Source organism: Heteronotia binoei, chromosome 18 (genome assembly GCF_032191835.1).
Source record: "Heteronotia binoei isolate CCM8104 ecotype False Entrance Well chromosome 18, APGP_CSIRO_Hbin_v1, whole genome shotgun sequence".
Classification (NCBI taxonomy): domain Eukaryota; kingdom Metazoa; phylum Chordata; class Lepidosauria; order Squamata; family Gekkonidae; genus Heteronotia; species Heteronotia binoei.
In genome coordinates, this window is record NC_083240.1 from 13,630,994 (window position 1) to 13,656,304 (window position 25,311).

The following is a 25,311-nucleotide window of genomic DNA, read 5'->3' on the forward strand; positions in this document are numbered from 1 at the left end:
GAATATGTTTGAAATCCCCCATCTAGGACAAACTGATGGGAAATTGTGAAAAGCATACACATGCCTTTGCATTCGGAGTCTTTAACAGTGTGAATTGTCTCTGGAGTCCAGAAAGGTGGAGAGGAATCCAAATGACCTGTCTTAAAAAGAAAAGTAGGTGTTTCTGCAGGCCGATTGGATTAGATTATATAATTATATCAGGAAGCCAAATCAGAGTCAAGGTAATGCCCCCTGCCCTCGTTCTGAATAGGCAAACGTTTTCACCCTCACTGCATAGGTCTTCTGATGAACTCTCATAAAAATGTAGAAGGGAGAATGTTTTGGAAAAGGTAACGTTGTTTGTGAATCAGGGCCCTGTTTGGACTCATCCTTGTTTTCTTTCCACGAATCCTGGGAACTCTGATTTTGTTCAGGATCTCGCTCCCAGTATTTGCAACACTGCAAAGAAAATATTTTAGCAGAAGGGAAATGTTACCTCTCTCTCCTTCAGGAGAAACATACACACACTGGCTGTCAGAAAACCAAAACCTCTGCCTTTCTGCTCCACAGGTTTTAATCCAATGTGGGAAGAAACCTTAGTGTTCTCCCTTTGCATGCCGGAGATTGCATTGGTGCGGTTCCTTGTGTGGGACCATGATCCTATTGGGAGGGATTTCATCGGCCAGAGAACAATTGCATTTACCAGCATGATGCCAGGTAAGATGTGTGTGTATATATATTTGTTAATTTTATTTTATTTCAAGGAACCTTGTCTCGCAAAGATCCTGTTTTATCACAATGTTATTAATCATGCGCAGATTTTAAAAGGTTTGGTTCTGAATGGCTCCCATTAAGTTCTGTGGGGTAAATTAAATGTACTAAGGTCAACAGTTCTGGTGGGAGGAGGGCAGAGGTTAGTTCTCCCAAGAGACAGAAATGGCCTGGGGCAGATTTATTCCAGATATATACACATCCTCACAGTCTCTTCTAGGATGATTTCAGATTTCTCATCTCTGCTGTTCTTCAACCCCCAGATCCCTCTTTTGATTTTGCTTTTCCCTTGCGGCCATCAACCATATGTTTCTTTTCACTCGGGTGTTTGTAACTGGGGGGTGGAGTTGTATCTCTTCACGCCTGATTTCCCGCATAAAATTTGAAGGAAGGAAGGACTGCAGATTTATACCCCACCCTTCTCTGAATCAGAGACTCAGAACGGCTTACAAATCTTCTATATCTTCTCCTCCCACAACAGACACCCTGTGAGGTGGGTGGGGCTGAGAGGGCTCTCACAGCAGCTGCCCTTTCAAGGACAACTCCTGCGATAGCTATGGCTAACCCCAAGGCCATTCCAGCAGCTGCAAGTGGAGGAGTGGGGAATCAAACTCAGTTCTCCCAGTTGAGCAGTTTTTCATTGCTTTACAAGCAATATAGCATTAATAAACAAGCAATATAGCATTGACCTGGATCGCCCAGGCAAGCCTGATCCCGTCAGATCTCAGAAGCCAAGCAGGGTCAACTCTGGCAAGTACTTGGAGGGGAGACCTCCTTGGGATACCAGCAGTCGGGAGGTGGGAGCAGGCTGTATTCAGCCACCTCCCTGAATATCCTCCAGGCCCCCAGTAGGGGTCAGTCACCAGAGGTTGCCATGATTTCCAGGTGCACACACACACAAATGTGCACACATAAAAATACAACAAATAAAACGAACAAGCAATATATTTTATTTATTTTATTAAATTTATATCTCGCCCTATCAAAAAAAAAGGGGGGGGGGCTCAGGGCAGCTCACAACATTCTGATATAAAAAGGTAAAGGTAGTCCCCTGTGCAAGCACCAGTCGTTTTCGACTCTGGGGTGATGCTGCTTTCACGACGTTTTCACGGCAGACTTTTTACGGGGTGGTTTGCCGTTGCCTTCCCCAGTCATCTACGCTTTCCCCCCAGCAAGCTGGGTACTCATTTTACCGACCTCAAAGGGATGGAAGGCTGAACTACCTGAACCAGCTTCCATTGGGATCGAACTCAGGTCATGAGCAGAGGGCTCCGACTGCAGTACTGCAGCTTCACCAGTCTGCACCAGTTGGAAGGGACCTCCAGGGTCATCTAGTCCAACCCCCTGCACAATGCAGGAAATTCACAAATACCGCCCCCCCCCCCAAGGCCGGATTAACAATTAGGCCAAGTAGGCACTGACCTATGGGCCCCGGGATGGCTTCCTCCCCCTTTTTCCTCCTGCTTGCAGTCCTCCCAGCCAGCAACTGAGCCGCTATTTGCCCGACTTGCCTGGTGCGGCTGCTGCTGGCATCATCGCTGAATTTGCCTCTCTCTGCCTCTCCCCCGCAGCTTTGTCAAAGGGGCTTTTGAGAAGGTGCCTGCAGGCTGCCGTGGGGTAGCCGCTCCAACTCTTGAGATGATTTGCGAGGGCCCCCCCTGAGATTTTGACTGCCTAGGGGCCTCCACACGGTTTAATCCGGTTCTGCCCCCTCCTAAATTCGCAGGATCTGCATTGCTGTCAGATGGCCATCCAGCCTCTGTTGAAAAACCTCCAACGAAGGAGAGCCCATATTAGAATCAGTTAAATATATGCTGCATTAACAACATACATTATACATAGAAAAGCCATCTGATTCCAAGATGTGAATTTAAAAGACTACACCAAAGCCATCAAACTATAGATTCGTCTCTCTCAAGATGAGGTTCCAGATATTATCGATAGGTTATATCTCTACTGAAAATTGCTTACCGATACATATGATTTCCTTTTTATGTCTGTCACATTATTTAAATCCTTGGTTCAGATGGTCACACGTGTATATTGCAATAACTTACCTGGTTGTTATAAGTTATTATTAACAAAATACTGGTGTTTTTTTTTTTTTAAAAAACAACCTATAACTGCATCTGCAAACCCAGTCGTGATGTGTGAGGGGGGAAAAAACCCGACAACCATAGGCAAACTTTTTTTTTTCTTTCAGAAAAGGGCAAAGTTTCATTCTGTCATATGGGGGGAAGTGGAAACCGCCGCCCTTTGGGTGGGTCCCAGGGAACGGGCTGAGCCCCTCCAAGGCCTCCCAGTGGAGTAGATGTTCAATTGCCCCTCACTGGAGGTCTCTACTACACATGGACCCCCTTCTCCTGCTGCCAGTCATAATGATAGACAGCGCTGTGGTTCTTCGCCAGCTGCCAATTTGGGCCATTCAGGTTTGATGGGGAGGGATTTCTCAGTAAATTGGGTAAACTTCAAAGCCCTTTGTGAAAGGAACCAGTCTTTTTTCTTGCTCTCTTTTCCCTCTTTTTGGCCTAATTTTTGCTGGCATTTCACCAGAGGCTGCAATTACTGCTTGTACTTTTAAAGCGAGCCCGTAGTTTGAATATCTGCAAAATATAGAGGCTTTAAAAACTCTTCTCCCTCCTCACCCCCCATCCATTTCCTCTTCTCCCTCTCTCTTTTTGTGCCTTCCCAATTCAGATAAAAGCACCCTGCATTGTTGTTAGGTTCTCCCCCGCCACATACACCCCCTTCTTTCTTCTTCAAAGTGGGGGAAAACTTGGCCAAGTATTCACAAAAGGGGAAAGAATCCATCTGGCTTTCAGAAAAAGAGAGTGAAAGACAGAAAAAGGAGAAGTTCCGATTATGACATTAATAATGGCTCCCGAGGGAGTAGCGAATGGATTAATAATGCTGAGATTGACGGCCACAGTAGGGAAGAAGGCGCAGAGTCCTTTGATAACACGGGAGTTAAGGGTGGCCCCAAACACAGCAAATGGGCCTCTTCTCAGGCAAATCAAATGTGTCAGCAAGATCTTAAAACGAAAACAACAGCAGCAGAAAAACCCACCCTAGAAATAAGAGGCCGGGAGTTTCAGAATTCGAGTTTGCAAAATTCATTTCCAGTTCTATCCGGTTCACTTTCAGACTTGGGCTGCTTGGAGTTTGGGTCGGCAGATCTGTGGTCCGGGCTAGAGAGGTGGCAGGACCAGCAGCCAACAAGGGGTCATCACTGAACTTTGGGCCTTCCGGACCCCAAGTTGAAATCTTGTCCATCCTTTGTGGGGCTGAGTCACTTTCCTGGGCCCATCTAGCTTTAGCTGCCCCATTTCCTAGCTCCACCCCCCTCTGTTATCATTGGCTCCAGCCAGTTGTTCTCCTTGTCAAAACAGAGCAATGAACCATTTGCATGTGAAGCTTTCCCTTTCCTCTTCTGGCTCCTTCCCACTCTTCCCCCGCCCTAGTCCTTCCTGCTCTCCTCCAGACACAATAAGGGGTATCTGACTTTTTTGCCTCCCTTTCTGGGGCTAAAAAGCAGCCTGAGTTGGGTAGTTTCAAATGAGGGAAAGAGCATGGGGTTGAGGTAAAAAAAACCTTTCAGTTTTGTGTAGTGGTTAAGAGTGGTGGGCTCTAATCTGGAGAACTGGGTTTGATCCCCCACTCCTCCACACACAGCTGCTGGAGTGACCTTGGGTCAGTCACAAGTTCTTTTGGAGCTGTTCTCTCAGAGCTCTCTCAGCCCCACCTACCTCACAGGGTGTCTGTTGTGGGAAAGGGAAGAGAAGGATATTGTAATCTGCTGAGATTTTGAGTGAAGGGTGGGGTATAAATCTAATCTCCTCCTCCTCCTCTTTCTCCAGAACCATGACCCCCAATCCACATCTGGCCCTTCCACAGCTACTTCTTTGAGACTCAATTATCTGCCAAAAGATCCAACCGCAGATCCCCAACTAAGGGTGCCAGTGTCCAGGTGGTAGTTGGAGATCTCCTGGAATTACAGCTGGTCTGCCATTTACAGAGATAAGTTCCCTTGGAGAAAATGGCTGCTTTGGAAAGTGGACTCTATGGCATTATACCCCATTTGTAGTCCCTCCACTGCCTAAACCCTACCCTTCCCAGACTTCACCCCCAATATCTCCAGGAATTTCCCAACCTAGAGCTGGCAACCCTATCCCCAACTTTGCATGTGGGTAGGGTTGCCAGCTTGGGAAATAACCTGGAAATTTTGAAGGTGGAGCCTGGGGTTTGGGGGAAGGGGAAGGACTTTAGCCCAGAGGGACCATAATGCCATGGAGACCCATTTCCAAAGGAGCTGTTTTCTCTAGGGGATTTGATCAATATTGTCTGGAGGCCAGTTGTAATTCTGGAAGATCTCCAGCCATCATTTGGAGGTTGTGCAAGCCAAAAGAGAAACGTGGAAAATTGGAACGGAGGCAAAAAAAAAACAGGGGGGGAAATTGCATCAAAGTGAAAGAGAACTGCCTGGATATGAAGTATTTTGGAATGTGATTGTATGAAGCTCATCGAAGCCTACGTGAAACGAGGATATAAGTACGGCCTCGTCGCTTGATATTATTGCCAAGCTGCATTGAATCAAAGAATTCTTTAACTGGAGCACTGGACTCTTATGAGAATGTTTATTCTGGATATTTCCTCCTGACCCTTGGCTGAAGAAATTGCTTTGATAGCATTGTGAAGAGACTCTGGGAGGCGGGGGGGGGGGGTGGTACAGACGTTCTTGTTTGCATGCACTAATAATGATGTGTCTTGGTTAAAGAAAATTGTTTCTGTTTCATAAAAAAAAATATTTCGACTATCTTGTTTTTGAGGCTGCTTGATGTGGATCATTTGGAGTCTGGCAGCCCTAGAGTGACCCCTCTAAACTTGGTGGGTCAATGAGGCTCGCTCTGGGAACAGGCAGAGTCGGGGCTCAATCAACTACCCTCGCTTCGTTCTGTGTTTCAGGCTATCGGCACGTGTACCTGGAAGGCATGGAGGAGGCATCCATCTTTGTTCATGTAGCTATCAATGACATATGTGGTAAGGTGAGTAACCACGAGCCCTGGGAGGGGGGGGGGCTGGTCCCTCCCTGTGGGGAATGTTCGGACGAGGGACGGCAGCTGTTGCTTGATGACTTGAGACTCCTTTCTAATCAGATGGCAGAATTATTCAGAGACAGACCAATGGAGCAACAGATGTTTTTCGTCCTTTTGATAATGCCAGATATCCCTCGATGCAGCTTGTAGCCGACCAGGGAGAGTCCTGATTTTGCGGCATCTGTTGACCCTTCTCCTTGTTTTCTATGACACTGAAGCACATTCGTCTGCTAAACCATCACAGGGTTGAAGAAGGTCAACAAGGGCGAAACTGGCAGGGTTCCCCCACCCCTTTCATCGTTGCTTTTGGGCAAAAGTTGTCTACTTCCTTACACAGTGAACGATTAAAATGTGGAATTCACTGCCAGAGGGTGTAGTGGCACAGACAGCTTTAAAAGGGGATTCAAGAGATTTCATGGAGGACAGGTCTATCAGTGGCTACTAGCCATGGCAACTAAAGGGGGCCTCCATGCACACAGGCAGTCAGCCTCTGAATCCCAGAGCCAACATCAGGAGAAGGCGTTGGCCTCCCTGCTCTGCTGTTGGACCTCTGGGGGAAGTGGTTGGCTACTGTGCGAGACCAGATGCAGGGCTAGGTGGACCACGAGTCTCAGCCAGTAGGGCTGCTCTTATGTTCTTATGTCTACCCAGAGGTGGAATTCTAGCAGGGGCTCCTTTGCATATTAGGCCACACACCCCTGATGTAGTTTACAGTAGACCCTGGAATAAGAGCCCTGTAAGCTCTTCGAGGATTGGCTACATCAGGGGTGTGCGGTCTAATATGCAAAGGAGCTCCTGCTAGAATTCCACCCCTGGGTCTATCTGAACAAGACCTTTGAATTTCAGCTGCAGGGCCATAAGAGGGGCACTGCCATTTTAAATTCTTAGAATCATAGCGTTGGAAGGGGCCCCCCAGGGTCATCTAGTCCAACCCCCTGCACAATTCACCCAGATGAGGGTTGCTGGTCTAGGTGGGAGGGAAAGGAGAAGGTACAGAATGGGGGAAGTCCAGCCCAGGTGTTCTTAGAGAATGAATGCCCCTGTCGACTTAGAAGAGGTGTTTCATCCAGTGGGGCAGGGAAGGGAAATTCTGCTTCTAAGATGGATCTAAATTGGTGGATGAATAAAAACAAACATTCTGAAGAAATGGGCTTTTGTTTGTAGAGTATGTGCCTTAGCAGTCATTGTGTTAGAAGAGGCATTTTGTGTTCTCTCACTTAGGAAAGGGTGCCGCTTTCATGATGGCATCAATATGAAAAATAATGTAGGGAAGCTGTAAGGCTGCCGCACAGTTAATCCGGGGGAACTTTCTGAATCCTCTGCCTTCTTCTTAAATTGGTATACCACCCTCGATGTGCACGTTTTACGGAATATGTTTTTCATGTGATTAAAATGACCAGTTCATTGACGAAAGGGAGCAGTCCTCGTTTTCTTGCTAAATCATGTCCAGCAGTCCTATTCCTCAAAGAATTACTTTTGAAAAGTTCCCTAAAGGAGAGGAATTGCTCTGCAATAGATGCTTTGATGCCTGGGAGGGACTGCGTCCGCAACTTAGTCCAAAGTATTTGTCCAGAAGGATCAAGAGAGCCAGTTTGGTGTAGCAGTTAAGTGTGCGGACTCTTATCTGGGAGAACCGGGTTTGATTCCCCACTCCTCCACTTGCAGCTGCTGGAATGACCTTGGGTCAGCCATAGCTATTGCAAGAGGTGTCCTTGAAAGGGCAACTGCTGTGAGAGCCCTCTCAGCCCCACCTACCTCCCAGGGAGTCTGTTGTGGGGGAAGGAGATAAAGGAGATTGTAAGCCACTGAGACTCTGATTCAGAGAGAAGGGCGAGGTATAAATCTGCAGTCTTCTTCATATGTTACCGATGGGCAGCATTAGGCAGAATACCACGTTGCCTGAAGGGTTTGGTGTGGATGCGGAAGCACAGATTGATTTGACATCTTGGCTTTGCCACGAGAATCACTGGTTGACTCTGGGCAAACGGTTGGCTTTTGCAGCAGACCCATTTCCCGGGGCTGTTCTGAGGATAATGCAATGGGCCACACAGACGCTTAACTGTTCCCTGATCAGAGGCTGCAGCCTACTTGGGAGTAAACCCCATTGAACACAGTGTTACCTGGGAGTAAGCCCCATTGAACACAGTGGGACTTTTTCCTGAGTAACCATAGATACGTTTGCTCTGTGTCAATGATTACGTATTTTGGGAAACAGATCCTAGATTCTGAAGGATCTGGCTCTAGGCTTTTGCCTTGGTCCTGGTTTCCTCAATCAATCTGATCCAGGACCCCAGTGGTGTTCACTGATGTATTTCCATGCTGTGCTGAAAAATACTAACCAATTGGTTCACTTCTGCCCTTCCATTCCAATTCCAAAGGTTCTCTTAGAACTATGGAAGGAAACCCAACATTTATCCAGTGCGCGCGTGTGTTTGTGTGTTTGTCTCTGTAACGTCCTGAAATGTGTAGTGTTTTCTAGTCTTTGACAACCTCTTGAAAGAAGACATGCCCAGCACCTTCCGTGATAGCATGCGACAACTTCAGAGGGGTCGCTATCTTTTGCTCTGTCCCTTTTCCGACATGATGGACAAACAAGATAATTTTTGTCAGCTAGTGATAAGCGGCCCGTGGGTTGGGCTGGTGCTTCCTCTTCTCCCTGCCTTTCTCTTTAGTTTGGTGTAGTGGTTAAGCGTGTGGACTTTTATCTGGGAGAACCGGGTTGATTCCCCACTCCTCCACTTGCAGCTGCCGGAATGGCTTTGAATCAGCCATAGCTCTCGCAGAGTTGTCCTTGAAGGGGCAGCTGCTATAAGAGCTCTCTCATCCTCACCTACCTCACAGGGTGTCTGTTGTTGGTGGGGGGGAGGTAAAGGCGATTGTGACCGCTCTGAGACTCAGATTCAGCGTATAGGGCGGGATATAAATTCAATATCTTCTTCTTAAATCCAATATCTTTCTCCTTCGCCCATAGAGGCAATTACCCCCTATTTTCACCTTGGAAATATTCTGCCTCATTTGAAAGCACCCAAAAGGACCTTTCCTTTCCCTTCTGTCTAAAACTTTCAAACAAATGGGCAGAAGGTAGGGAAGAGAGAGACGGGATAATCTCTCTCTCTCTCTTTCGTTCCTCCAAAAATAAAATTTCTGAGCTACTTTCCTGTGGTTGCATAGCCCTAATTAAAGGCAGGGAAATGCGAGAGGAGGCTGTAATTAGGGCAGCAAAGATGTACAGAGGAGAACAAGGCATCCTCTGTCCAGGCCCAGAGAAGTCCAAGAGAAGCCAGAGAGCATCCAATTCCACAGGCTCTTGATCCCGAGGGGAAGAATCAAACTTTTGAGCGTTGCTTGGCAACCTCACCAAAGGAGCTGGGCATGGTAGAGTCCACCTTCAACAGGTTCAGCCTTCAGAGTGAGGGCAACTGGGGTGGTGGGGGGTGGTGGTCAGAAACAACATGATTTTAAAAAAAAGAAAAAGGAAAGAAGGAAAGAAGGAAAGAAGGAAAGAAAGAAAGAAAGAAAGAAAGAAAGAAAGAAAGAAAGAAAGAAAGAAAGAAAGAAAGAAAGAAAGAAAGAAAGAAAGAAAGAAAGAAAGAAAGAAAGAAAGAAAGAAAGAAATATATGAGTCTGTGCCCCTTATTTATTTTTAAGAAACATTAATTAGGGGCTTTTGTCTATTTTTTCTCTCTTTTCTGCTGTTGCTTTTGTAGAATCCTTGAATGGTTTTTATATGCCGTTTATACATACCATGTCCCTCGCTGATAACATATAACCAGACTATAATGAATGGTTTATTGAGGAACAAACCACGCGGAAGGATGCATATATTTTATGGCAGGCGGGAGAATTTAGAGCAGGGGAAGAAAAAAAATGTGATAAGAATGTATCGTGGTTTCGGTTCATACAAAGGAGAACCCGGATGGAGATTTCTGGGTTGAAGCAACAGGAATGAGAAATTCAGAACCATCCCTGGTTTCGGTCCATTTTCCCTGTTGTAAAGAGTAGATGCAGATAAATTGTGGTCTACCTTTGAACCCTTTTCTCCAAGTTGAGATTTCTGGTGAAATTTCAGCACAATCCCATTGCCATTGTCCCCAGTTGAAACGAAACCGAAGTAGACGTTACTGCACTGGCCCAAATTCACTGTTTTAGTTGTCTTCCTGCACCCCAACTGCAGACATTTAAATCGTAAGATCCTCAGGGCGAGACTGTACCACTTCAGACAGCTGCACAAGGATCACATGATAGCAAACTACTCCTCAGGTAGTATTCTGTGCACAGAGATGTCAGGCAAGGGCAAATCATCTTTAGCTTGAGGGCAGAAGGCCTGGGAGATTCATTATTGGGTATGCCAAATATTTTAAGAATCAGAAGAAGAAGACTGCAGATTAATATCCCAACCTGCTCTCTGAATTAGAGAGACTCAGAGCAGCTTACAATCTCCTATATCTTCTCCCCCCACTCCTATATCTTCTCCCCCCTGTGAGGTGGGTGGGACTGACTGAGCTCTCCCAGAAGCTGCCCTTTCAAGGACAACTCCTACGAGACCTATGGCTGACCCAAGGCCATTCCAGCAGGTGCAAGTGGAGGAGTGGGGAATCAAATCTGGTTCTCCCAGATAAGAGTCCGTACACTTAACCACTACACCAAACTCAGGCCCACAACGTGAATAGAACCTAGATTCAAGTCTTCCCCTTCTTAACATTTCCTCTGTAGAAATTGCCCCCCTGGCAGCTATTAGCCCCACTTGGCTGATTAATATATATAATGAATACTATATATGATTTCCTCTAACCAACCAGGACTCAGGAAATTGGCGCAGTCAACTTTCATTGGAAAAACAGTGGCGAGAGAAGGATTAAACCTCATTCCCCAAAGCATGGCTGTATTCCAAATTGCTCTCCTTCCCCCACCCCCCAAGCTGATTTTTTAAACCTTGAAGCTGACGTCAAGAGAGAGCAGTATCACAGCAACAGGACTCCTGTTACGGGAAGCTTGACACGGGGGGAGGCAGTGCCCTGATCCCAGACTTTTGAGGTTGGCATGAGCTTATGCTCATAAACCGACTGGGAGCCAGCTAAGATCTTTCCACGTTGACATGGTAGGATCTAACCACAGGGAGCCCAGTTACCAATCTGGTTGCCATGACAACTTGGAACCACTTGTAGTTTCCCTCCCTCCAACCTGGCAGTGCTGGAAGCCAAGACGCCGATCCATTGGGAGAAAGAGTGTTACTGGGAGTCACTTTTTCTTTACAACTTGGGAATCCAAAATGGCGGGCGCTCCTTCAGCTTTCCGTCAATGGAACCAGCACTCCTCCCTCTCCAGCTTTTAACTCTCTTTGATAGATCCCCCCCCCCATGCTATCTCAGACATTGAAGGCAATTTTCTGCCTTTATTAACCTCCCTTGATCAGACCCCCCCCCCTCAATTCCTGCCCCCTTTGATTTTTCACTTTCCGCTTGGACAGCTTGCTGATGGATAGTTTTAATTTACAGCTGACTGACACTTCCTTTTAAGCCCTGGCAGCAATTTGGGGGCTTGTTGGATTCCTTTTTCTGAACTCGATCCGTTGCGCGCCTCTCTCTTTCAAGCGCATCAAAAGCCCCCTGTCGTATCTTGTGATCTCGTTCCCAGCTCCCCCCCCCCTTTCCAATTTCTTCCAATTTACTGGGCTGATTTGTTTTCTGATTGCTTTATTCCCTTCCTTCATGTCCTCAAATCTATTACCTACCCCTTGTTGCTTCTCATTACCATTTCTGCCTTCTTTAACTTTGCCAAAGTCTCTGTGCTAATTCCGGACTCTAATCTTGCTAAGAAACAGATTTTTGGAAGGGATAATGAAATCACAAAAATTGTTTCCTGGTGAAGGTTGAACAAAAATGCAATGCGACCACAAACCATTTTCTGTCATCTGGGGTGGGGGGAAGGAGCTGTACAAAGCTTTTCACTTTCTTTTGAAAACCCTTACGTGTAATGAGGCTTTATCTGTACACAAGAGATCTTTCTAGACAGTGCCTTTCTCCTTTTCCAGGGGTGGAATTCTAGCAGGAGCTCCTTTGCATATTAGACCACACACCCCTGATGTAGCCAGTCCTCCCAAGAGCTTACGAAAAAGAGCCTTGCAGGCTCTTGGAAGATTGGCCACATCAGGGTTCTGTGGCCTAAATATGCAAAAGAGCTCCTGCTAGAATTCCACCCCCTGCCCCTTTCTAATACAGCCCCAGAGCCTCCCTTTTCTCAGAGCAGCAACTGAGAAACCCCACCCCCATCCATGGGGACACCCACTGCCCCCCTCAAATTCAGTCCTCCTTACCCCAGGAGTGAGTGGCTGTGGTTTCACTTGCCCTCTCCCTTAACGAAGGAGCAAGGATCAAGCCCCTTTGGAAGCTTGCCTCTCGGGAAGGGACTTCCCTAACCTCTGCAACTTGAGATCTTTTAGCAGAGTCCTCGGAGATCGATCCTGTGACCTTCCGTGTGTGCAGCAAGAGCGTAGCCACTGAGCTATGACTCCACTGCCTACAACAAACCCAAACAAATGTCAAAAGTTGCTCGGTTTGCTGGGGTGTCGACAATTAGCTCCGCACTCTCTCGCACACTCCCTGATACTGAGCCAGGCCTAAAGTTCACCTAGCTCACTGTTGCCTGCGCTGACTGGCAGCGGCTCTCCAAGCTCTGGAGCAGACACGGGTCTTTCGCAACGGCTGCCTTAAGCAGGAGTTGAGCCCGCATTCAGTATAAGGTACCTTCACGTGCAGGTTTGTTCAGTATGAAGTTGCCTTATACTGAGTCAGTTTATGGAGCCATTCAAGTCCGTATTACCAGCTCTGCCAACTGCTCTCCTGGATTTCAGGTCATGGTCTTTCAAATCCCCTGGTGCTTTTAACTGATGATGCCCAGGATTGAACCTGGGACCTCCTGCCTGGCGTGCAGATGCTCTTCCAGTCAGCCATGGCTCCTCCCCAGTCAGTTCTGGGACCTTCTGCACGGAGGGCAGATGATGCTCTGCTAATAGGTCCAAGTCCTTCCCACAGCCCATCTAGCTCAAGTATTATCTGCTCTGACTGCCAGTGGATTTCTACCAGATGAAGCGCTACTACTTTCCCACCAGTTTTTCCCTATGGTCCTTTTCTCCCCCCCCCGCCCACCACCCCACCTCACAATTACGAGACTCAAGTAAGTTAGAAAACTGGTGGAGAGGGTGCTTATGGAAGGGATTCTAGTGTCCTGGCCCCACTGGTGGACCTCTTGATGGCACTTGGGGTTTTTTGACCACTGTGTGACACAGAGTGTTGGACTGGATGGGCCACTGGCCTGATCCAACACAGCTTCTCTTATGTTCTTATGAAAAGGGAGGGGGGGGGAGATGTAGGAAGCCATGACTGCTTCATCTCCTGCTTCACCTGTGAACTGTTAAACTATAAGATGAGGAAAGTACGGGCATGATTGGTTTACAGAATCCACTGCCGCAGGCCGTGGTGAAGGGTGCTAGTTTAGTTGACTTTAAAAGGGAACCAGGAAGACCGGTGAAGGAGAAGTCTATCCATGGCTGTTACCCTTGATGACTAAATGGAACCTCCATGTTCAGAAGCAGTGTATCTGCCGATACAGGGGATGCGAACCGGGGTGCCTCCATGGTTTTATTGGCTACTCAGAGGCATCCTTTTATCCACTCTTTGAAGGGGGCTAGACACTTTGGTCTGATCCATGAGGGTTTTTGTTACGTTGGTAAAAAGAAAAAAAAATGTGGAAGTCTATGGAGACCTGTGTTTTATTGTGCTTCATTTCTGACCACACCATACAGGTCTTTGCCTACATGTACGTCGTTCCAAGGCAGCTCTGTGGCCTTACGCATGCCAATATCTGTGTGAGCTGTGAAAAGCTCACACAGGGCTGTGAAAAGCGGGCAGATTTTGAGTATGTACTTTTGAGTATGTACTTTGGTAACTGCAAAACAAAAAAGAGGGTTTTTAACAGAAGCAAAATGAGAAACAAATGCATTTAGGGATGCGTTGCCAAAGACTGGGGAATAGATAGACAGGAGAGGAACGGGTGTGCTTCCACTGGAGGAGGAGACGCAAGCTTCCTGGTGAAGTTAATTCCTCACTGAAGAAGCACTACTTTTCTGGTGAGAAACGCAGAAGTAGATCAGTAACTGGAACACTGGGAATCCCTTGAGGTATTTGCCCGCTCCAGTCCTATGAAAGATTTGCTTTCAGTGAGCTGCAAACGTAACAACTAGGGATGCAAAGATGAAAACTCGCTGCTAAACTCAGTTCAGACATTATACAAAACCATGGTTTAAGTCAGTTGACTGTGGTTAGTGCGATTGTTTGAATGCCAAGCATTCCCCTGATTGTGGTTCCTTTGAGTCTGTATGGTTGCAGTTATATTGTCAACTGCAATCAGTCCTAACTGTGCTATGGACCAGTGCAGATACCCTGACAATCCTGGCTAATTTCCTAGCTATGAAGCTGCTTGGCTAGAGCAAAAGCAATGAAAACAGTATTTAACCATTGCTAAAATTGTTTAAATAAACCAGTTATCCTGCTACCCTCCCCCCCCCTCAATGTGGCCAATCTTCCAAGAGCTTAGAAGGCTCTTTTTTGTAAGCTCTTGGAGCATTGGCTACATCGGGGGGGCGGGGGGGGGGGGGTTGTATGTGGCCTAATATGCAAAGGAGCTCCTGCTAGAATTCCACCCCAGCTAGCACAATTTATTTACCTGTTCATACAGACCCACTTGCATCAGGATAGCAAAGCAGGATTGAGCTGTGGTGCTATAGCGGTACATTAACTCAATGCATCTCAATGGTTCTGCTATAGCACTTCAGTGCTGTAATGGCTTAGCACTATAGAGCTCACCTTAGAATGTTTTTTTTTAAAGTCCAAGGAAGATCACATGGCAAAAAAGGACGGGGGATAGCAGTATTTTTTCAAATGACCCATAGCGCTTCAGAGAGGGCTCATTAACGGAAGGAAGTTCACTGTATAAAACCCCTGTCCCTGTATCACTTTATTCAAAATCGAGCCAACAATGAATAGATCCGGTTTAGAACAGTAATGTGAAAAGGGCCCAAGGCAACCCAAATTCTGGGAGAAGTGGGATTCTGAAAGTTATACGGCGTTTTCGCACTCACCTTCAGCCGGCGCGACCCCCCTCTTCACCGCGCAGGATCTGCACGGATTTTGCACTAAATGCCGCGGAGCAGCCAGAAGAGCCGGAAACTCCCGTCGCAAAAGCCGCGCAAACGGAAACTGCTTTTTGGCGGTTTACATTTGAGCGGCTTTTGCGCCGGGAGCTTCCGGCTCTTCCGGCTGCTCTGCAGCATTTAGTGCGAAATCCGCGCAGATCCTGCGTGGTGAAGAGGGGGGTCGCGCCGGCTGAAGGTGAGTGCGAAAACGCCCATACAGACAGTAGAGATTAAGCACCTTTGGATGGTTGTGCGTAATTTCTCCTGCAATTTGATGTCTTGGTGTCATTCTGCTGTGGTCAGTCCTGGGGAGGAGCTATCTGCAACCGTCAGCAACTCCTGAGATCTGTCAGGGACAGCACTGCAGCCAGAACGACCAGAAACTGGAGATGTTTTTTTAAGGGCAGCTATGATTCTCAGAACGCTAGATTGTGGCAGCCAGTCCCTCAGCCTTTCTGTGCTCCTGTGCAATCATGGCACTGCTTATTACCTCTTGCTAATTTTCAGAGGCTTACTCGTTTTGAAAGGTTGCCGCCTCCCTCCCTTTCGTTCCTGCGTCTCTTTTGTAAAAGTTTGTGTGTCGTCCAGTTTCTTGTATGTTTTCTCCTTTTCCTTCCCCTCCCTCCCTCCGTCCCCTCCTTGGAGATGTGTCTATTTCTCTTTGCAAGAGTCTCCTTGGCTTGTTTTTTTCTGTGTCTCACTTTCTGCCTTTTTACTTTGTCTGTTTGTGATTTCAGTGGACTTCTCTGTATCAAAAAAAGTCTCCTTTTAGAAGCAGAGCAAATTTAGACGCCTTGAAGGTACCCCCCCTCCTCCTCCTCCCGGCACAGGAAGGTGTAGTGTGCTCCCCCCCCCACCGCGACACGCTTGCATGCTTCTCGGACCAATGGCATCATTAACATTCTGTGTTTTTTCCTTGTTTAGCTTTATTTTGTTCTCCTCCTTAAAAAAAAAAACAACCAAAAAATTAAATATATATCTATTTCTTCCACTCCATAACATGGATTGCAACATTTTCTGGAACGTTTGCCGGGCCATTGAGCAACCAGAGAGCTCTGCATTTACGAAGCAGATCCAGGATAAATATATCTGTGTTTTTTAAAAACAACAACAACAACAACAAAAACCTCCATTGCCCTTCCCCATCCATCACTTGCCCTAATCCCCTTTCTGACACCACCATCTAATCCTGCAGGGGGAAATGGTTCTCGCTAAACTCTACTGGAAGCCATTCGAACCTTAATAATGTGCTTTGAGAAAATTCCCCCGTAGACGTAGTGAGGACCACATTGTCAATTTCTCCCCCTAAAAAATCTACATTTGGGAGAATCAAAATTTGCCATTTGGTTTGCAAAAAAAGCCAGAAACCGGTATGCTGGATCTTCTTCTAAATGTCTCTTTCTTTTCTTCCAACCAAATTTGCACTGGATTTGGGATCTTGAATCGCCCGTTCTGATTCAAGCGTCAGTAGCCTAGCCTCACTGGGATGCATCAGATAACCTAGATGGATTGACTGCTTACTCAGAATGACCACTGGGGGAATCTTCACTGCACATCACTCCATTCCATCAGTGGGATTATTTATTTTCTTTGTTTTTGTTTTAAAGGGTGGGCGGGGGGGACAGTTATTTGTGTATGTGTTCAGAGAATCCCCCCCCCCCCGTCTGAATTTTGCAAATATATGGGGACAGCCTCCGATAGCCATTTCCCTGCACTTGCCGGTGCAAATCTCTAATATTCAGACATTTGAGCCCCAGAAAGCACTAAGATCAAGTACCCAAAATCTTCTTGTGATCCCCGGGCCAAAAGACGCTCAGCTGGATACCACCAGAACAAGAGCTTTTTCGGTAGAGGTCCTGCCCTCAGGAATGCTCTCCCCAAAAATATCAGGGCCCTGTGGGACTTGCCAAAATTCCGCAGGGGCTGAAATACAAAACTGTTTAAATTAGCTTTTAACAACTAACAGGGAGTGCAACCACTATACCACAACATTGAACGACACTATTGTATGCAGCGCCAAACACGAATCGATAATACTGATGCCATCTTGGATTTTAGGACTGAAATTGCAAATGTATTGTATGTATCCAATGAATTTTAATTGATTTTACTGTAATTTATTTTAACATTATAAATTTTAGCTGTTGTGGGCTGCCCTGAGCCCGATAGGGGAGGGCGGGATATAAATATAATATAATAAAATAAATAAAATAAATTTATTCATTGGGCTAATCGAGAAGCCTCTCCTCACGAAATAAAATAGCTTTGGACATACTGTAATCTTCCTTTGAACCCTTTTTTCATTTCTTATGCATCATCTTGAAACATTTAGACCCTACCTTTCATCTATGGATTCCGGGGCATTTTCAGCATCGTAAAGAACGAATAAAAAACCACAACATGTAATAAAAGCTGCTGAAAGCAGTACTGCCCAGCAATTTTAAATGGCTGAATTTGTCCTCTAGAACAGCATTGGTGGCCATGGGTTAGCTCTGTGGACACTGTCACTTCAAGCTTGGCCCAACGCTGACTTGGAATTAAATAGCAAAGAGATGCAAAAAGCAGAACTCCTGAGCAAGATAAGGGAACAAGAGGAAATTATCAGGTGTTTTCACCTAGGGCGTTTTCCCACAGAGCTTACCGCGGAGCAACGTCCCTCTTCACTGCGCAGCGTCTGCGCGGATTTCCCACCAACTGCTCCGCAGAACCAGGAAGTGCCGGACCTTTTGCGTCGCAGATGTAAACCGCTAAAAACCAGTTTACGTTAGCGACGCAAAAGCCGTGGCTCTTCCTGGTTATGTGGAGCAGTTGGTGGGAAATCCGCGCAGAAGCTGCGTGGTGAAGAGGGACGTCGCTCCGCGGTAAGCTCTGTGGGAAAACGCCTATAGACTGATTCCCTACTAGCCTTGTCCCAGTCTCACAGTCCTGTTCTCCATGGGGCTTCCATCTAATTTTGCACAAGCTGCCCCGGGGCTGCAACTTGCTCCGCCTCTCTCACACAGCAAGCAGAAACCAGTTTTTAGAGAATCTTGCTTTCTACTCAAAAGAGGCGGAGTGAGTTGTTGCCCCAGAGCAGCTTGTGCAAAATCGGAAGGAAGCCCTGCGGAGAAGAGGAGCATGAGACCGGGACAAGGCTAGTGGGGAATCAGTCCTAGTCATTCCAAATGCTCATACATAAGGCTTTTTTTTTTAGCAGGAATGCACAGGAATGCAGTTCCAGCTGGCTTGGCATCAAGGAGTGTGACCTAACATGGAAATGAGTTCCTGCTAGGCTTTTTCTACAGAAAAGCCCTGCTCATACATGAACAACCCCCCCCCCCCCAGGACCATCATCTCAAGGCAGGAACACATTTGTAAGAAGTTTCACACAAACCATCTCTTATCCAGAAACTGGCAAGTGCATGTGAAATGTCCACAGGAGTGTTGGATAGCGATAGTTTTTCAGGGCCTTGACGGAAATATTGCAGAGTCATCGTTGTCTGCAGTAAACATACTTTTTCCCCCTCACTGTGGCTTCTGGTCAAACAGGTTTCACAGGCTTTTGATCAAAAAGGTTTTGCAAGCTTTTGAAAGACCGCCAAATGCCGGTGATACTTACACGATGAAAGGTCGCAGTGTGACAAACAAGAATGAAACTCTGAAATCCTGTAGCAACTACGGTTCTGTCGTTTGACCAGCAAGTATCTGAAAAGCTATCATTTGCTCTCACCCCACCTGTTTCATCAGATTCCAAACAGGGAGGGCAGACGGGGGTAAACTCATCTCCAAGAACTGCCCATCACGAATGTATCGTGGGTACAATTAAATGTGTAATTGTGTATGCGTTATGACTTTGCTCGTCTACAACGGACGATTCCTCCGCAGCACAAGTCGTGGGTAACCGACGAGAGATTGGTAGGAACACAAAAGTTGTGTGGTGCCTTTAAAGAGACAATTGGAGTGGTTTTCCGCCTTCGCTGAAACATCGAAGCACCTTGTCGCTTTGCACCACACAATGATGCTACAGGACACATTATATCCTTTTCGTATTTCAATCTTGTGTTTAAAAAAAACCCAAAAAGCTGGACAAGGTGGGCCGTGTTTACTGACATATCTTTCATTGCATGGGAACTAGGTGGGTTTTTTTTTTTTTAATCAGCTGGTTGTTGTGGATTTCAGTGGCTTTGAAGCCATCTAATTCCAATTCAGTATCAAAAGGGGTTAAGTATATTTGATATACGCTTGTTTAAACGCATCCAACTTTAGGGACAGAACAGTGAGTTTTAATAGCATTACATCCTTGCAGTTAGCTTAGCTACATTTAAGGTTGCAACCCTAACATGTGTACTTAGTTAGGGGTCAGCAACTGGTGGCCTTTATTCACCCCCTACCAGTTGCTAACTCAGAGGAAAAAGAAGTATATATAGGGAAAGTTGGCTGTGGCCATGGCCATGGAATTTGCCCACACACCACTTTGGTGGGTCCTCCGTTGCGGTTCCCTTCCCTCTTCCTCAGATTGGTGTACCGTCCGGGGTACTAGGATCTAAGCTCCACCAAAGGCAAACTGGGACTTAATTTCCATTCAAGTATGCATATGATTTGGCTGCAAGAGTCCCTAATGAACAGGAGCAAAATTCCTGAAAAACCCACAAACGCGACGACACAAGTGCAAAACGTGAACATTGCAATCCTGCCGTCCTCCTAATTCCGCCTCCCAGTCAAACCTGGATAGATGATGCTCCCCCACGAGGTTAGCCCCTCGCTCATCACTGCTGTTTGCCTCTTCGCATGTCTTCTGAAATGGACATGTCCTGTTACGGGGGTTTTCTTTTCTTTTCCAGGTCAAGCAAGCTCTGGGCTTAAAAGGTCTATTTCTCAGAAATCCAAAGCAGGCCTCTCTCGACAGTCATGCTGCTGGCCAGTTCAATCGCAAACACTCCTTTAGCAGCCACATTTTGCGGCGAACAGCCAGCGCGCCCACCAAGAGCCAGAAGAAACCCAAGAAGGGCTTCCCCGAGATTGCCATTGACACCAAAGACAACAGTTCGGAAGGGGCCAGTGAGGACCGCGAAGTTGAAGACTCTTCCCGCCCTCGTTTTGATCAAGAGCCCGAGTGCGCGTCGCCAGCACCACCTCTTCGAGACGACGCCAACCGAGAGGCTCAAGGAAAGGGGTTGAAAGGTAAGGCCCAAAGTTTTGGCAAGAGTAAAAACAGCCAAGCCCGTGCGCACAGAGAGGCGACATTCAGCGAGCCCCTCCGGAGGTCCAACGGGGTCCGCCTTCAGGAGCCGCCAGATGAGAAGCAGGGGGTCTTTGCCCGCTGCGCCATCAACGGATCGGGTAGGATCGGCATGGCCACCAACTGCATGAAATGCATGATCGGCTCGAATGAGAGCCCCGATCTGGAGTGCAAGTGGGGCGACCACTCCACCGCTAGGCCCGCTTCTGGCGATGCTCCACACTGCAACCAGTATAGCAGCCTAACAGGAGATGAGGAGAGGTTAGAACGAAAAAACTGGGGGATCCAAGAGCAGCCTCGGCCGCGGTCAGATCTTCAGCTCGGTGGTGGCTACGGGGCTACCGGGGACCTACCCAGGACCTGCCAGCCCTTTGCAACCTCGGGAAAGAAAAACAGTGACTCTAAATGTCCCGGGGTGAAAGGTCATTCTCGGCAGAGGTGGCAGGGCCAGCCTGGTGGCAAATACGGAAGCACTGTCAACTTGGTGACTGCCAGCAATGGCTCCATATCCTCCAACTCCAGCAGCCTGGAGAGTCTGGGAAGCCCTGAATTCCCTGCACGTTGGCCTGAGAGCTCCAGGAAGCAGGCGGGCACCCTTCAGAGGGAAATGAATGCTTTGTTTGCTGAAAAACTGGAGGAAATTCGCAGTAATTCCCCTATATTCTTTACTGGTAAGGCCAGATTTTCTTCACCTCCAACATCCTCCATAGTTCATATCATCGTCTTCAGATTCCCTTAGAAGCGCTAGCATTATTATTATTTTTTAATTTTTCCATTGTAGCTTTTCATTCAGCAAAAGAAAAACATTTATTCATAAATGTATTTCTGTTTGGAGGTCGTGTGCAGTCTAGACACTCTCTGCCTTAGACGAGCATTTGTTTTTCCCATGCCGAACCACCTCTGCTAGCGAGTCCACCTGTAGAGCTCTGTGACTGTGTGTGCATTTTGTGATCATGTCATGTAAAGGTACGATTCTGGGATCTGTTTTTAGTTCAACCAGAGCATCCAGCTGACATTAAATTTGGGGAAGAGGTCAATGGAAGTTCCAAGAGGAGAAACTGAGAATCTTCCCTATGCACCAGCAAGACATGCAAGGTCTTTTTTTTTCATTGCGCCATCAATGGACAGTCCCTCCCAGCGAAAACAGACCGTCCTTGATGCCACTGGCAATTAGGATGACTATGTCACGTGGCTTCTGCTGTCGTAATGGTGGTGGAAAGTGCCATCAAGTCATAGCAGACTTAGGGAAGCCCTGTAGGTAGGGGTGGAATTCTAGCTTTGCATATTAGGCCACACACTCCTGATGTAGCCAATCCTCCAAGAGCTTACAAAAAAGAGCCTTGTAAGCTCTTGGAGGATTGGCTACATCAGGGGGTATGCCCTGATATGCAAAGGAGCTCCTGCTAGAATTTTATTTATTTATTTATTTACTTTAAATTTCTATCCCGCCCTCTCCGCAAGTGGACTCAGGGCGGCTGAGTCCTGAATTCCACCCCTGCCTGTAGGGTTTTCAAGGCAAGAGATGTTCAGAGGTGGTTTGCCGTTGTCAGCCTCTGCGTCATGCCCCTGGTATTCCCTGGAGCTCTCCTATCCAAATACTAGCCAGGGCTGACCCTGTTTAACTTCCAAGATCTGATAAGATTGGGCTGGGCTATGTAGATCAGGGCACTGTCAAAATACAACCTCCACCCCCCCCCCCAAAAAAAGATGTAGCATTCAGTGCAGCATCTCTCTTTGACTGATAAACCTCGAACCCAGCCCAGTTTTTCTTTCTTCCTGAGTTAGATTGCGAGTCAAATTTTTAAAACTGTCCCTTATTTTTTTTTTTTGGGGGGGGGGGAATGGCTATGTCGCTCTTGTTGATAGAAAACAATCCTTTGGATCCTACAGCTAACTTGTTCCAAATAATTCATTTTTTTCTCACTTTTCCTTACTCATTTATTCCTTATCTGTTCCTTGAATTAACTGGATTTTTTTTCCTCTGTTCTGTCCTATTCCACATGCACACTCTTGTCTCTGTAGTTAAGAACTGAATGGATGAGCGAAGCACAGGTAACTGCTGAGCGTTGATAGTTTCAAATGCATCCGGCTTGTTTCCTTCCAAACATCCCATGATTCCCTATGCCGGGGTCCCCAATGTGATTCCTGAATACACGGTGGAGCCCACCAAACACCTTTGCTGGTACTTGTAAAGTGTTTTTTAGAAAGCGGGCAGAGCCAAATGTGTATATAGCAGGGCTTCTGATTGGCTGTAAACCTTAAATGGTATCCTGCTAAACAGAGCTTCCTCCTTAAATGTTACTATGAGCGTCACGCATAACCTTGCTCCCTGACTTTTTGTCAGGAGGTGAACCAACCCATTTTTTGCTATTGTTGCATCCACCACCCTGTGTTGGAATTCAAAATATGCCCGCAGGCTCAAAAAAATTGGGGACCCCTGTTCTTTGCTACCTGTTCCCTCTCCATTCTGCTCCCCAGCATGATATATTTTTCAGCATGTTTTTGATTCAGATTGACATGGGGAGGTAGTCCTCTTTTTTTTTTTGTCCTAAGGCCCAAGCTTTTCCTTCTGCTGCTACTGCTGATCCTTTCCTTTTCTTTTTGTACCCTTAGAAGCTCATCGAGCAGCAGAAGACATTTATTTCTTTTCTTTTTTTTTAATGCAAGGGCTAAATGGACCGAGACAAACTTCATAATTGCTAGAGTGTTCTTAGAATCCTTATCACTGAGGGAAAGAACCAGGGTTTCTGGATTATGGGAGGACAATTGGTTGAATAAAGGTTTAATATAGTAAGCCCTCATAATCTCAAAAAAAAACACCTGCATTCCAGCAGAGCGTAAAAGGATGTCTCAATTCTGTTACAGCCACGAGGGCAGATTCTGCCGGTGTACAGCCTATTTCAAAATCTCCCATGTGATAACATGAGATGGTAAAATTGTACATATGTTTGTGTGTGTGTGTGTGTAAAGATTTTGCGTAAGAAAGACCAAAAAAATAGAGGTGAGCATACTCTGTGGCCTCTCAGGTTCAAACTACCATGGTCAATTCCGAGGACTCTCTTTTTGAGCAGAGAGAATGCTTTGGTTTTGCCCATCTCAAAAATATCCTCATTCGGCTTTCTAACTTCCATCAGTTTCTCATTCAGGGCTTTCATCCAAGTTGATTTGTGGGTATCCCAATTTAAAGTGGCTAACAAACCATCTTCAGCAAAGAGCGGTTTTAATTTAATTTTGAAGGTAAGAGGCCATGCTCTTGCTTCCAAGGATATCTGTCCAAATTCTGCCCATAATACAATGTTTGACATGCAGCAGGGAATATTCAATATTTTCCTTAAGAATTGGGCTAGTGGTTGGTCGATATTATCAGAGATTGTTTTAATCCAAATTTAATCCAAATTGTCGATATTATCAGAGATTGTTTTAATCCAAATTGTTTTAATCCAAATGCTCTCTGTAAAGAATGAGGGGACTGCTGCTGATCCAGCCTTGGGCAGTGGTGGAGCAATGTGGATTGAATACCAGCATTATTATTATTAGATTTATTAATCACCCTATCCCAGCTAATGCTGAGCTTTGGCAGATGTACAGAAGGAGGCATGATGCCATAAAACAAATGTACGGAACATTAAAAGTCAGTATAACAAAACTGATTAAAAACTGAAGAAAACCAGATTAAAAGAAGTCCAGGATGGTGTCCCTGCAAGTTTTGATCTCAGTTCTGGACTACCTGGCCACTTTCTAGGCAGGGGGAGAGGAAACATAAAGTCAAAAATTACAGGAAAGGGAAGGAGAGATACCTCCTTAGAACTGTGATACCCCCTTAGTATTGCAATTTACACAGAACTGTTGTGATATAATTTTCAAAAAAATTGCATTTTCAGACAGTTGATATATTACAGGGAGAATGCTGCCCAGGGCTAATTTGTTTTCTTGTGAATGTATCAACTGCTTGAGAGTGCAATCGATGGAAAATTCTGTAACAACTAAAGGTTGTTGCTTGGGTCATTAACAAATGACATTAAGTACTTTGTTTAATTGCAACACTAAGGTATTTATGAACATATGAAGCTGCCTTATACTGAATCAGACCCTTGGTCCATCAAAGTCAGTATTGTCTTCTCAGACTGGCAGCGGCTCCCCAGGGTCTCAAGCTGAGGTTTTTCACACCTATTTGCCTGGACCCTTTTTTGGAGATGCCAGGGATTGAACCTGGGACCTTCTGCTTCCCAAGCAGATGCTCTACCACTGAGCCACCATCCCTCCCCACTGAGCCACCGTCCCTCCCCTATGTAGTACCAGGCAGGTGAGGGGTTATCAATGCATACTGTTATTTATTACCAGATTCCCTAGACGCAGATCAAAACCCGCATTTATTTTTAAATGCTCTCAAAGATATCCGATGTGGATTGAATCCATAGCACTGGGAAAGGGGAGGTTTAAGTCTTCTTTTCTGTTTGATTTCTCATTTGGAATTGCCCCTCCCTTTCACCCCAGCAGAAAGAAAAGACAGGTATCTGTATCGTGCCTGATGTTTCCCAGCACAAGCCTAAAGCAGTTGGGGGAGGGGGGCATTTTGGACTGGAGAAAATGGCATGGAGGAAGAGGTAACTCCCAGCTGTCATACCACTGTGGCCTCAATCCATATGGTTCCTCACCAGCACCCACCCTGGGATCCCTTATTGTAGCTCAATTAAATGTATGTGGATCCAAACATGCTTTTTTAAAAAAAAAAAAATCAAGTGTGGTTTGGCTGTCAATTGCAATGTGCAGGGAACAAAGTTAGTATACCATATTTTTCAGAGCATGAACAGCTCTTACAAAAAATTACAGGAAAGGGAACAGTTTCCCTGTAGCATGCCTGTGTTATACATGTGTGAATATCTGTGTTCCTCAACTGGAGTTCTGGGTACCACATTTGAAGTATGTAGACAAATCAGCATGGGTTTACAGGAGGGCAGTAAAGATGGGCAACTTGGATTGGTTGAAGGCCCTGGATATCTTTAGCCTGGAGAAGAGAAAACTGATGACACACTTCTGGTTCTTGTAGGAATCATAGGAGA

General features: G+C 46.3%; 1 protein-coding gene across 1 annotated transcript in view; it reads left to right on the top strand.

The window, feature by feature from the left end:
- PLCH2 (phospholipase C eta 2) overlaps positions 1 to 25,311 on the top strand; it is a 179,796-nt gene that overhangs the window by 149,232 nt on the left and 5,253 nt on the right. The window contains exons 20-22 of the mRNA XM_060259046.1: positions 550 to 696; positions 5,713 to 5,792; positions 19,854 to 20,922. Of these exons, the coding sequence (XP_060115029.1) occupies positions 550 to 696; positions 5,713 to 5,792; positions 19,854 to 20,922 (1,296 nt within the window). The remainder of the gene's footprint in view (positions 1 to 549; positions 697 to 5,712; positions 5,793 to 19,853; positions 20,923 to 25,311) is intronic.